The sequence below is a fragment of the Rhipicephalus sanguineus genome, chromosome 10 (assembly GCF_013339695.2).
Source record: "Rhipicephalus sanguineus isolate Rsan-2018 chromosome 10, BIME_Rsan_1.4, whole genome shotgun sequence".
In the NCBI taxonomy this organism is placed as follows: domain Eukaryota; kingdom Metazoa; phylum Arthropoda; class Arachnida; order Ixodida; family Ixodidae; genus Rhipicephalus; species Rhipicephalus sanguineus.
The window spans coordinates 141,571,538-141,586,042 of NC_051185.1; the positions used below are offsets into that span (position 1 = coordinate 141,571,538).

At 51.5% G+C, this 14,505-nt stretch overlaps 2 protein-coding genes across 5 annotated transcripts in view; both read right to left on the minus strand.

Moving 5' to 3' along the window:
• Positions 1-14,505, minus strand: part of LOC125760108 (uncharacterized) — a 250,705-nt gene that overhangs the window by 23,220 nt on the left and 212,980 nt on the right. The window lies entirely within an intron of this gene.
• The window catches only part of LOC119372509 (D-amino-acid oxidase), a 236,917-nt gene that overhangs the window by 15,933 nt on the left and 206,479 nt on the right, over positions 1-14,505 (minus strand). For 2 of the 3 annotated variants that reach the window (XM_049419789.1, XM_049419790.1), the window contains exons 2-3: positions 3,932-4,174; positions 1,858-1,969 (exon numbers count right to left, since the gene is read on the minus strand). In XM_049419789.1, the coding sequence (XP_049275746.1) occupies positions 1,858-1,969; positions 3,932-4,134 (315 nt within the window). In that variant the 5' untranslated portion in view covers positions 4,135-4,174. Of the gene's footprint in view, positions 1-1,857; positions 1,970-3,931; positions 4,175-5,344; positions 5,498-14,505 lie in introns of those variants that run through there. The other variant, XM_037642986.2, reaches the window with a different exon arrangement.

Consider the following 14,505-nt stretch of genomic DNA (forward strand, 5'->3'; position numbering starts at 1 on the left):
TTCTGTCCCGACAGGTGGCGCCACGGTTTTTTGCGTGAAACACTGAATTTCTGCCCGAAACCGAGCCAAGGACATCACATGGACGCCGGACTTTCGCTTACTTTTCAGTCAGAGCGAGCAAAGCTGTAGCGGAGCACTTCGCGATAGTGAAACTCTACACTGAAGCGCGAGCTCGCGAGTGGCGCGAAACCTGGCGAAACCGAAATTTTGCGAGCATCCACGCCGTTATCAAGGGCAACATTTTAATCGTTCTCTGAATCCAAAAATAGAATAGAATTGCACGAGTGTCATTTTATTCCGTCTATCCATGCACTGCAATCATATTCAAATTACGAGTGATTGAGTACTGCAGTGCAAAGGCGTGCCAGGGTTGTCTATTAGAGGGGTCACAAGTTCTCCCTTGTGACCGTAACTTCAGTTTGCAATTTCCACCACCGCACGTTCAGTATCGCACTTTTTTTATTCTGTATCACGTTGTTTGCGCAGTGTTATCGTGCATTTTACGTCTGGCTACTCGTGTAATGTATGCTCCAGTTTGCCCCACAGTTTGCCCCACATCAACAAGCGTGCACAGCCGCCCTCAAAGTGCTAAACAAGCTCCGCTCATGTCAACATTTCGAATTGTTCGCTCAGTAACCGATCATTCAATGTCCAAACCAGGGGCGTAGCCAGAAATTTTTTTCGGGGGGGTTCAACCATACTTTATGTATATTCGTGCGTGCGTTTTTATGTGTGCGTGTATATATACGCAAGCAAAACTGAAAAATTTCGGGGGGGGGGGGGGGTTTGAACCCCCCGAACCCCCCCCCCCCTTGGCTACGCCCCTGGTCCAAACATGGCATAACTGGATTTCTTGTCTTTTGAAAAGCCCCGCCGCGGTGGTCTAGTGGTTATGGCGCTCGACTGCTGACCCGAAGGTCGCGGGATCGAATCCCGGCAGCGGCGGCTGCATTTTCGATGGAGGCGGAAATGTCTGAGGCTCGTGTACTTAGATTTAGGTGCACGTTAAAGGACCCCAGGTGGTCGAAATTTCCGGAGCCCTCCACTACGGCGTCTCTCATAATCATATCGTGGTTTTGGGACGTTAAACCCCAGATATTATTATGTCTTTTGAAAAAGCTGCCCGTCGATGTGAGGCACAAATCGACATATTTATATCCCGGAACATCCGCTAAAATATTGTGCGCTCGTATCGTTGCGTTGGACGTGATCTCCTCCGCCCAAGTTGTTTACTGGTGCTTTTTCCGTCCCTCTACCTATTAAAACAAATAAGAGAGCTCGACGGAGATGGTGCTAACGGCGCACGCGCTGCAGCGCGTGTATCTTAGAAGTCCTTACGGTACGCTTAATTCACAAAGCAAAGCTGCAAATATTTATTTATTTATTTATTTATTTATTTATTTATTGACAGGCATCTCACAGAACTTCAAGGTATTGGGTAAGGAGAGAAGTACGGTTATACAATCTGAAGCAAGTATTATTTAAGAGCAGGATATACACCAATACAATGAATGGATTATTAACACAGTGCAATACCACGCAACAATTATACTATAATAACACACAGTATAAAAGATATACATGCAGCACGATATAGACTGGTATGTCGTTGTGCTGTTGTGCACAAGAGTACGGTTTCACTTCCCGGAGACAGTGGCGGTATTTAGGCCGGGATGTAGAGCAAAAACGCAGATTTAGGAGTGCGTTAAGGTAGTCCAGAGTAACGACACCAACGATACGGCGTGGCGTGTGTTCATATCGTTGCTTTTCCTCGTAAAACACGGAAGTTCAGTTGTTAAGTGTAGCGGGCTCAAGTCTCGCTCAAAGCGAAGATCAGATTGTGAACCCTGTACTCACTGTGCGCTCTTCCGTGAGGATGTAGGCCGGCAAGATGGCCAGACCCAGCTCATTAGAGTCGGGTCCCTCCGCTAGGTCTCGGTAGAAGTTGAACGCGTCGATGCACCATGATCTATACAGAACAGGCATGGTGAGGGCACAGTTATCCTGCAGCTGCTCCTGGCCAGAATGCGACGGCGCGTTGTGCTTCGAACGAACGCAGCGAAACGGACAATTATCGCGGTCACAACAGAGGGCCAGTCAGTAAGGTTTCTTCGAACCAAAAGGTTAAGAAACTAAGACTTTCTTACTCTGTTCACGTCATGCGTGCCACCGGTTCAATGAAGCGGAGATTATTAAGGCGAAAGCCTTAGATGCCTCATAAAACGCGAAAATTGACCAGCGTCCCGCGTCGGCGGCATGAAACGAGTGATCACCGTCGCGTGATGACGTCGTTATGACGTCACAAGTTGAATGAATTTGTGGCGTCCTGATGACGTCACAGTGACGTCCCATTATGACGTCATCACATGAAATCGTAGCAAAATGGAAAGTGGGGCTAGTTGGAATGCATGCATGATTGATGCAGCGCTAAAGATGAAGACGAAAGGAACACACAGTGCACAGGACGAGCGCTCGTCCTGTTCACTCTGTGTTCCTTTCGTCTTTATCTTTAGCGCTGCATCAATCATGACATCGTAGTTTGGGCAACGGAGGGCGGATCACGGAAGTAGTGCAAAACCAGGTGAGGTGCCTCCGATCCTTGAGGCAGTGAGAAACCACGCTGGGTGCACAAAGCTTTCGGAGGGTGGCGGAGCAAGAACAATACATCTAGGGGCTCTCTTACATGAACTGAGAAGAAAAGGAAGATGACTTCGCCTTCCAGTCGTCTCAGGTTTTTAAAATTATTATTATCACGAAATTAACTTGTAAAAAATCTTTTTGTTATACAAAATAGGAAATTATTCTCATTACTAGTTTTTAAATAATTCTTTCTAAGCTACCCGATTCTTGGCCAATCCCCCTGAGTGGGTGTGAGCCAGCGGTACCGGATCTACATCTCCATCTACATGATTGTGTAGGGGGCCCTGTGAGTTTTTCTTGGCCAAAGCGGAAGGTAAGCCTCTGGCTCTTTCCAGCCTCTGCCTTTTTCACATTTTTTTTTTCACAGGCCGCTCCGTCATCTCCACATTATTTCACAAGCCCGCATATATATCTCTCAGCGCACTACTCATCCCCTTCAAGTTGCCCGTCCACGTATTAAAACGACCACTTTTTCTATGTCCTTCTTTATAGGACTCCAAAGGAATGGAATGAATTTCCTGATGACATCGTCGCCATTTGCTGTCTATCATCTGTCTACTCATTCTGCACAACGAAAACTCGTGGCAATAAAACGATTTTTTCTTTGTTAACCCACCGCTTATGTAGTACCCTGTCAAGGGGTCTTTAAGAAAAGTAAAGTGATGTGATTTGATGTGATGTAAGAAAAAAACGACGCACAATACACACAGATTGGTAGTCTCGAGGCCACAGACTAACACATATACCGACATACTCTCAGCGAAATGCGCCCGTCTCAATCTCGCTCGGAGAATTTCACGACAGACGGTTGCTCCGTCCGCGATGCCTGCTCGCCGAGCAACTCTCCACGATGTCCTCGTGCCTAAGACCTCTCGCCGATCGGGGCCCCGTCCGTGAACTTCTTTGACCGCTGCCGCCCCTTCTTTCCTATCACTCTTTTATCCCTCCCCTGAGAGCTACTGCTGAGGTGTCCTCCCCTGAGAGAGACAGTTGCGGGGCTCTTTTTTTTCTTCACTTCCTAATATACTATAATTTGAAGAATCCACTCCCCCCCCCCCCGTCTCAATATGATGGCTGATTTACTGGGTGCGGCAACAGACCAACCCTCATTCACATCACTTGACGTTGCAGACAAATACCGGCAGAGGATAATTGTTACGAATAATGTTCGCCATACTTTTCTTGGCTTGATTGTCTATTGGTTGTCAATAATGTTGTGTCTGACAAGGAAAAAACGAGCCCATAAATTCCCCTTCTTTCGTTCAATGATGGTGACTTGCGTTTTCCGTACCTGAGCTTCTCCTCAGACACACCGTGGACGATGTAAGGGTTGAAGAATCCCGCCGCCACATCGCCCGTGGTGTGCGGGCTAAAGTGCTCGGCGAGCACGGTCACGTGGATATTACCGGGCTCCACTTCCTCGGCAATGCGCACGGCGGCACTGAGGCCCACGATGCCTCCGCCAACCACTGCTACTCGCCACGGTGACGTCATGTTTCTCTCCCGGATGGAACCACGCGCTAGTGCGTTCTACCTGCGTCACGGCACGGATATAAAAGGGAAACAGTCGCGTAAGTCCCATCAACAGCTTCGATGCAAATTCTCACTGTCATCAGTCATATGGGTGAGACAGAAGGGCTGCAGGTTGAATCCGAGCCCGTGGATGTTCTTTTCTTGTGTGTGTGTGTGTGTGTGTGTGTGTGTGTGTGTGTGTGTGTGTGTGTGTGTGTGTGTGTGTGTGTGTGTGTGTGTGTGTGTGTGTGTGCGCGCGTTTGTGTGTGTGCGTGTGTGTGTGTGTGTGTGTGTGTGTGTGTGTGTGTGTGTGTGTGTGTGTGTGTGTGTGTGTGTGTGTGTGTGTGTGTGTGTGTGTGTGTGTGTGTGTGTGTGTGTGTGTGTGTGTGTGTGTGTGTGTGTGTGTGTGTGTGTGTAAACATATAAACATAGCTATATGTAACATGATACTGGTGAAGAAAGACACGGACGTAACTTTCTCGCGTCTGTGTCTTTGCCGCAAGTATTACCAGTGTGACCGTTCGCCAGTACCGCGTCACATCATCAGCCTGACTGCCCCAACGGCAGGGCAAAGGCCTCTTCCATCCTTCTCGAATTAACCGGGTTCTGTGTTTGCCACGGCCACATTATACCTACAAACTTCTTAATCTCATCTACCCACCTAATTTTCTGCCTCCCCCTCACGCGTTTGCCATCTCTTGGAATCCAGTCAGTTACCCTTAATGACCACCGGTTATCCTGCCGACGTGCTACGTGACCGGCCCATATCCATTTCTTCTTCTTGATTTCGACTAAGATGTCTCTAACACCCGTTTGTTCCCTGACCCACTATGCTCTCTTCTTGTCCCTTAAGGTTACATCCTATCATTTTCCTTTCCATGGCTCGCTGCGTCGTCCTCAGTTTAAGTTGAACCCTCTTCGTAAGCCTCCAGGTTCCTGCTCCTTAAGCACCGGTAAGATGCAGCTGTAATATACGTATCTCTTGAGGAATACTGGTAAACTAACACTCATGACATGAGAATACTTGCCGAATGCGCTCCACCACATTCTTATTCTTCTAGTTACTTGTCTCATGGTTCGGTTCCGCGGTCATACCTGTCCTAAGTAGACGTCATTCCTTTTACCTCCCGCATGAATACCACGCCACATAGCTATAATTAAAACAAAATATACTACGCTTAGTTACACATACCTGTCTCGAAGTGTTTCGCTGGAAGTTGCGTCGTCCTTGTCCCCAGGAAGAGGCGAGGCCTCGCGCTCTTGCGTGTGTATGCAAACGAGATAGCTTGACGCGCAGCACGCGCGGTAACCTTTCCAGCGTGCGCTCGGCCGTGTATGGCGCCGTCCCAAGAGACGGGTTCCTATCTCCCAGAATCACCTGCCAAGTGGTTGTCCGCTGTTAAGGGCGGGAGAACGACAGTTGTGTGCTTGTCTTAGAAAAGAAAGAAAGAAAAAGGAAATAGATATATACGATCTCGAGATTCGGTGGAGGCTGTGCCCTCTTATCGCACGCCAAGCCTCGTATGCGCTCTCTTTCTGTTCTGCTTTTGAGCCCTTTGCTGTCTGGCACCGCTCTCTCTCTGAACAGCTCATCATTCCACAACACATCCGTGTACCTTCATCAACACCAGTTCTTGTTCTATCCTCGTCATCCCCCCGCCTTTTCTTTGTTTTGTCCTGTATTTGTTCTTCCACGCGATCATGGTCGGGGTAGCGAGTAAAGGCTGGAGAGTTCAGAACACTGCACGGGCCGAGATTTTCGGAACTCGTTGAAGTTTACCTGCCCGAACCCGGCCCAGGGACTCAAACCGAGATCCAGTCCTGGGCTAAACCCGAAAAAAAAAATTTCACCTACCCGGCCCGGCACGACCGCAGATCGTGCCCGACAGGGGCCTGAGCATGTAATCTAGGTTGTGTTGCCCGAAATCGATATCAGGGCGTTTTAGGCAGCAAATATTTACGTCTTCCTGACACATGCTTCACTAACAAGTGTAATTTAACCCACAGTAATTCCTTGTACAAAAGGTCTTCACGGTGGAAATAGCTGAGTGGACATTCCGGGTACCATGAAAGTTTGTTCGGCAGCGGCATAGTGTACCTATTTTTGTGCAAATACAGATGGGAATTGTCAAGAGGAAGATAATCGACAATTGGGCTAGTTGGTTAAAATGCATGGTTTGACTGATCTAAGCGCACACAGACGAAGACGAAAAAAGGGAAGCCAACATGACAAGCGCTTACTCGCAACGCTTACTTACACGCAAGCGCTTACTTACACGCATGCGCGACAAGACAATTATGGTTCACTACGGCGATAAACTATTACGGAATGCTATCAAGGAAAAACTTATCATGCAACAAACCTGAAGGTTGGCTGACACATTCATCTCTTTTTGTTGTATGAAATGCTTCAGTCATCTCTCGGGTTAGCTGATTGCTGCTTCGAAAAATTATTTCGGTGTCATGTAAAACAGGATGGCAGCCACACTCCCTGCAATGAGCTGCAAGATGTAAAGCTCCTGAAGGTTTAACCGCTGATTGGTGCTCTCTTAGACGCACATTGATGCAGCATCCTGTCTGGCCAATATAAACTTTCCCACAGATAAACGGGATCATGCACACAAATCCCAACGCGCAGTGTACAAATTTTTCGTTGTGTTTAACACGACAATTAATGAGGAAGTTCCTTGTGGATGCGGGAAAAAATTGACTGCAGTTTATTTTTTGCCGAGAAAAGCACATCTACATTAAACATATTTGCTTAAGTTCGTGCGATGTTCGTGCGAATCCTGTGACGCCGGGACGGCAAGTCACAGGATTGGCGGGAGCTGCGGACACCGGTTTCGAGGCCCTCAGTGTTGGCAGACTCAGAGCCGAACACTTTATGTAAAAGCTTTCTCTAGACATCTCTTTTTATATATCTCATCATGCATCTACGCAAATAAACCTCTGTCTTCACGTACGAGCGCTCTCCTCTCTGCAATGTTGGACGGGGGCCAGCTACCAAAGTCAAGACGCACCGCCAGACCTGAGTCGCAACAACAATAACATAGATAAAAATTACAACGAACACCGTGCACCACGTGTACTTTTCGAAATACGTATGGACCGCCGGAAGGAAAAAAAAGGCTATTTGTGATACCATTATTTTCACGTATCACACCATTGCTTGTAGTTAGTCTATAAGCCTTTCCTCTTTTTTTTTGAATACTTTACAGTTTCTTTCCACACATGTTATCACATGTTTAAAAACAAATTATCAAGAGATTCCGGCTTTAGGCACGCCCTACGCTATTGTATCACATATTCTACCGCGCTAAAGTTTTCTCACTGCTTGCGCTAGCCGCAGGGGCGCAAAAAATCTGCCTTGCGAGTTGTGAAGGCGTCGGTATACTCGTTGTTCTTCCACCGCTGGAGCAAATTCCCGATGTTTTAGCGGACCTCTACAGAATGAATATGTCTGTCCAGCTCATCCATTCATTTCTCTCGTTCCCGAACGTCGTGTCACTCTTCAGTACCACCCACAAGACTCCTCTTTGTGGGCTTCTCGTTGCAGGTTTCAGTTATGCACAGTTTGTGGCGAGCTCTTTCTTTTCCCTCGCTATTTCAATGCTGTGTGCCGATGTTGTGCAGGGAGAATGTGCCCTTTGGACTACGCAGGTAGGACTGGCAGGAGGTGAACGCAGCTAGAGACTGATCTTAACGAAACATTCGTGGCGCGACTGGGAACGAGCAAGAAAAACAAGAGAATACAGGATACGGGGTGACCACGTTTTTCTTCCTCGTCCCAGACGCGCCACGAATATTTCGTTAAGCTATGGACCAACTCGCCCAACGTTACACTGTGCTAAAGCAAATTTTGATCTATATATTTCGGAGTTCGTTCCAGTTTTGTGATAAAGGCACGAATAAACTTATCGACGCTTACTAATTGGGTGCATATGGTTCGAGATAAATCGACATCTGCCGTTACAAAATTCGTAATTGAATTTTTCAGGTCATATATTTGGTCAAGCGAATATACTTTCCCCCAGCCTTGTTTAATAGACATATAATATTCTTGCGCACGGCAACGCTGTTGCGGCATCATCATCCCAGGTAGCACATATAGTCTACAAAACGTCGATTTTAGATACATGGGATGAAACAGATTCGAAACTAATTCCGACGTTTTAAAACGCCACAGGAAGGATAAGCGGGTAAACGGTGAAAAAGACGTAACTTCTCCCTTTTGTGTTACCTGGGATGTAGCTCGCATACGACGAAAGCTCACGCGTTAACAACGTGGGCACACCAAGCTGGCTGTGCATGTCCATCTCGCGTCACATGACCACTGGGAGCTCCGGCGGAGCCACGGAAAAGGAATTTTCGCTAGAGTGATTCTATGTAACGAGACACCGCGCAGACCTTTTGTTTTAGTGGACGGCGGGTGATATACAGGTATAAATTCAACATATTACATTTAGTACTGCGGTTACAAAATAACATTTGGGATATAAAATAACAACAAATGCAAATTAAGTCCGGAATAGTAAGATGCTAACTATGCAAGCGTCTGGCCTACTACTTTTAGCTCGCCCGTTTCACATAAATTAAGTAGCCCTATGCAATATGCAAAACAAGTTCAGTACTTGTCCCTCATCGAACTTTTCCAGAAACCCCACGTAAAAAGAGCGGTTTTTTTTTTCGAGATAAAATATAAACTGAGCAAAGACCTAGTCCGACTAGAGCCCGCTCCCTCAAGCTTCAGGCCCGAGCCCGGCCAGGGCCCGCCGTGAAAACTACTTTACCCGGCCCGGCCCAGGTTTTAGGTTAGGCCCGTGCAGTGCTCTAACTTGTACACGTCCGCTGCCTCTTTCGTGCATGTAAATGTGCAAACGGGAAATATTGGTGCTGCACTGCCATGACGCTGGTCTCGCTAAACATTTAAATGCGGTAATTGAACATAGTCCGTTCAACATGAGCCGTTCAACGGGAGCAGAAAACAACCACGGCCGCTGGATTAGGGTGCCTTGATGCGCGTTTTGTGGGTGCACACATCGAGGCACACTACGCTGGATGAAAGCGCAGCGGCATCCAGCGGCCGACATTGCCAGAAACGACATTGCCAGCGATCCAACTAAAACTGCGTGTTTAAAAATGCCGCCACCGACATCGAAATAAGGATAACCTGCTACACCCGTCACAATAGCTGCGTGTGCTTTTTGTTTACAAGCTCTTCCAGTCCAGTGTCTTCGGCCGCCTGTTGCTGTGTCTGCCGCGAGCTTTCTTCGGGGCAAGTGGGCCGAAATATCAATCGCCGTCATCAGCAGTGCGTGATCTACGAGGTTGTGCTTAGGCTTGCCATCTTTACAGCGAACCTCTACATGACCGAGTAGTTTTGCCGGGAGGCAGTCATGTCACGTACTTGGGGCAGGTACAAACGTTGCACCTGTACCGCTAGATAATGCCGAGGACCAGTTACCCGCCGCTGCTCTGCGACGCGCTGTCATCCCGCGTGGACCTGAAGCACATGGCCATCGACTGCAACGAGTTCATGCCTGCAGCAGTGCACGTGTTCGAGCTCGAGCGAAGGTCCCGAATACCTCTCGACGAGTGGTTACTTGACCTTGCTGCCAATGACCTCACCCATCCGGCTCCGTCCAGCGGAACTCGGAATACCAAGGCGAATCCTCCCACCAATTCTGCACTTGCCGAACCTGTCAACCCCGCTGCCCAGGTTACCCCGCGGGACTGCCCCAGCGTAGTTTTGCGGGATAATTTGCTCGCCGAGGGGATCGGGGTTCCGCTGCCGGCCTCGGGCGATGAGGTGGACATGTCAAGCTCGCGCAAGCGAGCACGTGAAGACAGCTCCGACGAGGATGAGCAAGGCCCACGGAAGCAGCTCCCTACAGATTACCCTGCCCAACTCCCGGACGACCACGGCGACGATGACTCTCATACCTCGAATCTTACAACACCCGCTCAACTGGAGAGCAGTGCAGATATAGGTGACACCTCTGTTACGCTCTCCCCGAGCGTGGGCAACGCTCTAGTTGCACCAGCCCCCGCAACCTCTCAGCTTCTGGAGGCCGATGATATAGAGGCAAACACGGCGCCGCACAAGAGCACGTGTCATCCGCCCCTCCAAACACTGCAGCAGCATTCCTGCGGGATCCCCCGTGTATCACGAGTGCGTTCACCCGCAAGAAGCTCAAGAAGAAGAAAAAGAAAAACAAGAAGAGACAGCAGGCAGTCGAACAGCACACACTCTCTGCTACGCCTGTCGCTTCTACCTACATTGCGGCTGACCCACGCACTGCCCCGGCCGCGGCGACAACCACGATAGAGGAGAGAGACGTACCGTCCTCCAACTCCCATCCGGTGGTGGACGAGGGCTTCAGGCCTGTACTTTCCAAGGGAGCTCGACGCCGAGCCAAAGCGTCTGGCTCAGCAGCACTGCCGGTGAACCCTACTGTCATTGGAACGGTCTTGTTTCGACTATCTGTACCCGGAGGTGCCTTCCGGGACTCTCCACGTCTCTCTCTTGCTCAGGAACTCTCCTCGAGGCCCGGCATTGCTGCTATCCGTGTGAATAATAAACGCAACATCGTAGCAGTAGACGCGAAGACTCGGGAGTGTCTTGAGCAGCTTCTCAACATTACGGAGCTTCGGGGCATCGCGGTGACTGCCAAGGAACCTGCCGAACGCCAGAGCAGCACGGGATACCTCCATGGCGTGGATGGAGAGCCTGCAAACGACACCCTGCTGCATAGCATTAAGTCATCGGTGCCCGTGCTGTCAGCTACCAGGGAAGGTAGCGCAGTCACGCTACGCTTTGCTGGACCGGTACCCCCCGAACATGTGTCCCTCTTCCGGGTACACTTCTGGGTGAGGCGGCCGGCCCGACCACGTCCACTGCAGTGCCGGCAGTGTGGGCGCTTCGGCCACGTTGTAGAGCCCTGCAAGTGGCCGTCCGGGTGTATCCGCTGCGGGCGCACTCACAAGGAAGGAGCCGAATGCACTCGGGTTCGCTGTGTCAACTGCGGCGGCGGTCACCCGGCCGACACTCCTGCTTTTACACGGTGGCAAGAAGAACGGCGGGTGGCCACAATCATGGCCACCTCAACCACGGCACTCTCTCGGCGGGTGGTCAAGGCGGCAATTCGTGAGGAGCACCTCCTGGAGCAGGTGCCGAGGGCTCCTGCAAGATCCTATTCTAATGTCCTCCAGGGTAATCCCCCACCGGCTGTTCGCCAGCTCCCCCCGGTACCGACTCCCCGAACATCTAGGCGTCACGCCCCTGCTGCTGCCTCCACGACACAACCGCCTGCTGCGCCCTCGGTCCAGCCCTCCATGGACGCGCTGCTGGCCAACCTCCTCGTGACCATGCAGGCAGTTGCGGTTATGCTACCTGCTGATAACCCACTCCATGCCATCTTCCTGCAGGCAGCGGCCGTTCAGTCATCAAACACCAACCATGGCTGATGCACCACCTGCACGGAATTATCGTCGACGCCACCCGAGTGTTCGCCAGTGGAACGTGAACTCGCTGCGGCGTTGGCGGGCAGACCTTATACTACACCTACAGCAGAGCGACATCGACGTCCTCGCCCTGCAGGAGGTGTACGTGGCTGCAGAGGACTTGTGACTGCCGGGTTATATCGGCTACTCTAGTACCACGTCGTGCACACTGGAGTCATGCGACGCTGTTCCGTGCTTAGTGAGTGAACATCCATAAGGCAAGCCACGTTGCGCAGTGTACGTGCGGCGCGAACTGCCGCACACTCACATAGATGTAGCCAACGTTACTGCGGGTGCTCTTGAGTGTTGTGCAGTGACTGTGCCGCTCCGTGGTGTAGATATGACGGTGGCTTCGGTGTATGTCCGTCCCGCACAACGGTGGGACTCAAATGGCCTAATAACTGATAGCACGACTCGGCAGCCATTTCCTCCTGTGCGGTGATATGAACGCCCACCATACGACGTGGGGGAGTCGCAAGTGCTCACAACGAGGGAAGGACCTCGTGGACGTCATCAATCAATTGAATCTGCAGGTCCTGAACACTGGGTCTTTCACCTTCATCCGCAGAGCAGGTCGAGTCTCGTGCACTGCCATCGATGTCAGCTTGGCCACCCGCGGCGCAAGCTACGAGTGGACAACAGAGCCGGACTCCTGGGGCTCGGACCACTTGCCCATTACTACCACTCCGGCGGGTGGAAAGACTCCCAGGACCAGACTATGCACCATTGTCGACTGGCGAGCCTTCCGGCAGCAGATCAGTCTGGCAGCGGAGGAGAGGGACTTCCTGGGACTGGTTGCACAGGCAGCGGAAGCGGCGACTATCCGGACCAGGGAGCCGGTGGGCCGCCCACTTCCTGACATCCACCAGCTACAGCTGAGAGCCGCCAGACGAAGAGTTGAGAGACATTTTCTCAAAAGCAGCTGCCCAGAAAACCGCAGGCTCTTCAACCGAGTCGATGCGGTTTGCCGGCGACATGCCAATCGCCGCACCGGGCAGAGCTGGCAGGGTATCTGCAACTCTCTCAACGAAGCGAAAGGCGGCTCGCGGGCTTGGAGGCTCCTGCGCTGTCTCATCCTCGGACCAGCTGTGCAGCAAGCAGTACTTGCTGTGGCTATTTACCTGGGTATCAGCGAACAGGCACTGGCAGAACGTCTGGCTGACCGCTTTGCGACTATCCTTGTGGCCCCGCCTGATGCGGTCATCTACCCACGCTTGCCCGAACCACCGCCAGGACACCACCCTTCCTGGACAGTCAGTCAGATCAGTGCACTGTGCGAGAAGCCTATACTCGCACATGAGCTAAACGCTGCGCTGGCAAGGACCAAGCGGCACAACAACCCCGGCGCCGATGGCATCACTTACCAAATGCTACGCAACCTAGACAAGTCCGGACAACAACGGCTGCTGGAGGCATTCAATGAGGTGTGGAGAAGCGGTGCTCTACCGGAGGCCTGGCTGACAGCGGTGGTGGTTCCTGTTCGGAAAACTGGTAAACCAGGAGCGGCCATCACGTCCTACAGACCCGTCTCGCTCACCTCTGCCGCCTGCAAGCTCATGGAGGCCATTGCACTGGCTCGCCTAAGCTGGATCGCAGGAGCAAAGGACTTTCTACCGGAGCAGCAGACGGGCTTCCGCCGCCACCGCTGCACAGCGGACTCTATGGCGGATATTGTCTCCACTCTCGAGAATGCCAGGAGTAAAGGAGAGCTGGCGCTTCTCGTCCTGCTAGACGTACAGAGTGCCTTCGATGGACTGCTGCCACATGCGGTTATTGAGAGTGCTCTAGACGCTCTTGGCATCACGGGCCACCTCAGAGCCTTCGTAAGCGCCTTCCTGTGCCAGCGGACCTTCCGGGTGCGTGTCGGACGGGCCAGCAGCGACCCCATGGCAGTGACAGCGGGTGTGCCACAGGGTTCCGTTCTGAGTTCCTTCCTATTCAACCTGGTGATGGCGGCACTACCATCTACGCTACCGGTGGATAGGCGCTTCCCTACACAGTGCTCGTTGTATGCAGACGACGTGGCACTGTGGGTGAGAGGACCCAGGTGGAACTTCACCGCCATCAGGACGTCTCTTCAACGCTCCCTGTACGCGGTGGCCTCCTTCTTCAAGACGATCGGGCTCACCCTGTCGCCAACAAAGACGGAGGCTCTGCTGGTACACCCAAGGACTGCAGCCAGGCAACGCGTCAAGAGGCTGGTGCTCGAGGGACGGTTGATACCATGGAACAAGGAGGTGACATATCTGGGGCTGAAGATTGATCACCGCCTCATATGGCTGCCGGCTACCAGAGCTGCTATCACCAAGGCCGTGAGAGTGCAGAAGGCTGTTGGAAAGTTGCTGTGCCGTGGCCGAGGCTGCACACCACGACTGGCTCTGCGACTGTACCACGGAGCGGCAACGGCGGTGCAAACATATGCACTCATACCCAGGAATTCGGGACATCGCTTCTAGTTCACCGTTTTTCACACCACGTGGCGTACGGACCTTCAACGTTCAAAATTCGCGCGAGGACGCTTGCCGTAATCGCGCGGATTGAGAAAACCACAATACATAAAAAAAAGCACGACGACAATATCCCCTACAACCAGCGAGCGCGAACCTCAGTCGCCGAGTGATAACGGCAACGCATGCGACGAGCGGCCGGTTGGGCTGCTCGACCGTGAGTCAGCAGTTCTGTTGCACTGAAAGGGTGCACACATACAAGTCGCTTGGCTGTGCTTGATAGCTACGAACTCTCGAAAGAGCGCGCTGCCCTTCTTCTCATCCACTGCCCCTTCAATATATTTCGTCCGATGATATTGTTGGCTCCGACGGGTTTGTTACAAGAAAGCAAGGACGTGCTTTA